The sequence below is a fragment of the Onychomys torridus genome, chromosome 2 (genome assembly GCF_903995425.1).
Source record: "Onychomys torridus chromosome 2, mOncTor1.1, whole genome shotgun sequence".
Lineage (NCBI taxonomy): Eukaryota > Metazoa > Chordata > Mammalia > Rodentia > Cricetidae > Onychomys > Onychomys torridus.
Window position 1 is genome coordinate 105,721,028 of NC_050444.1, and position 1,552 is coordinate 105,722,579.

General features: G+C 42.8%; 1 protein-coding gene across 1 annotated transcript in view; it reads left to right on the forward strand.

The window, feature by feature from the left end:
- Focad (focadhesin) overlaps positions 1–1,437 on the forward strand; it is a 286,698-nt gene extending 285,261 nt beyond the window's left edge. Inside the window, exon 46 of the mRNA XM_036178561.1 lies at positions 1,052–1,437. Coding sequence (XP_036034454.1) covers positions 1,052–1,125 — 74 coding nt within the window. The 3' untranslated portion in view covers positions 1,126–1,437. The remainder of the gene's footprint in view (positions 1–1,051) is intronic.
- Positions 1,438–1,552: the final 115 nt, after the last annotated feature.

The window sequence follows — 1,552 nt, forward strand, 5'->3', positions numbered from 1 at the left end:
GGAGTTGTGTAGCAGTCTAGTCATCTTTGTTTTACATCTAGTATCCTCCTATATAGTAAGTACATACCATGTTTGTCCTTCTGAGTCTGGGTTACCTCACTCAGGATGATTTTTTCTAGATCCATCCATTTGCCTGCAAACCTCATGATGTCATTGTTTTTCTCTGCTGAGTAGTACTCCATTGTGTATATGTACCATATTTTCTTTATCCATTCTTCAGTTGAAGGGCATCTAGGTCTAGGTCCCAGGTGGAGCTCCAGGTGTCCAATTGTCAAGAAAGAGGAGGGACTGTAAGAGCGTGAATTGTTGAGACCAAGATTGGAAAAAGCACAGGGACAAATAGCCAAACAAATGGAAGCACATGAATTATGAACCAAAGGCTGGGGAGCCCCCAGCTGGATCAGGCCCTCTGGATAAGTGAGACAATAGCTTGAACTGTTAGGGAGGCACCCAGGCAGTGGGACCCGGACTTGTCCTTAGTGCATGAGCTGGCTGTTTGGAACCTTGGGCTTACACAGGGACACTTTGCTCAGCTTGGAAGGTGACAGGACCTGCCTATACTGAATCCACCAAGTTGAATTGAATCCCCAGGGGAGTCTTGGCCCTGGAGGAGATGGGAATGGGGGGGAGGGGGTGGGAGGAAGGTGGGGTTTGGAGCAGGAGGGGGGAGGACAGGGGAACCCATGCCTGATGTGTAAAATTAAAACACAAATATAATAATAATAATAATAAAGAAAAATAGTATCATTAGCATATCAAACATCATAGTTCTGAAAATTTTCCTATTTAAAGATTTATAGGATAACTTTCAAAAAAGCAAAAAAACACCAACTACCTTTGCATCCTGTAAAACTTATGGGTTTTTTCCTTGGGGGGTGGGGCACTATTGAAATTCTAAATTCTGCTAAGATGTGGGAATCATTAATTAGTTTTGAAGACTAGTCAAGTAGGGAAGTGCCAAGCTCTGTTTTCACACCTTTCTGATCAGAATGACCTTTTCAGCACAGCTCTGTCAAGTGTATCTGTATGCTCTGTGTTCTTGTCCTCTTAGCCACCCTGCTGTCCTTGAGAGTTCTTCCAGAGTTTAAGAAGAAAGCGGTTTGGACCAGAGCATATGGCTGGTGACATTCACAGGAACCAGCAGTATTCCCTGCTGAATGAGGCAGACCAGATAAACAGAAGTTTTCCATGACTGGTGTCTGAGATTGGTGAGAATTGATCCTCCCAGTTAGAGGTCATGAGAAGGTGGCTCCATACTGGCATCTCAACTTGTGTGTGGCCAGGAAAGGGGTGCATTACTTGGGTACTCGGGTATTTGAAACTGAAATAAGAACATGCCTTCTGTATGTCCTGAGTTCATTGTAAAAATTTTCTTTGTGAAAACTGAATTATATTTTCTCTCCCTTAAATTCTAGTAAAATAATCTTGTGAAATTTGTGCAGTGTGACTTTTATTTTTAACTGTGTGGGGAGATATTGCCAGTGAAAGCAAACCATAGAGGTGACAAGGGTATGATGAAGCCACAGAAGAAGTCATTGAGTCAGTGAGTTAG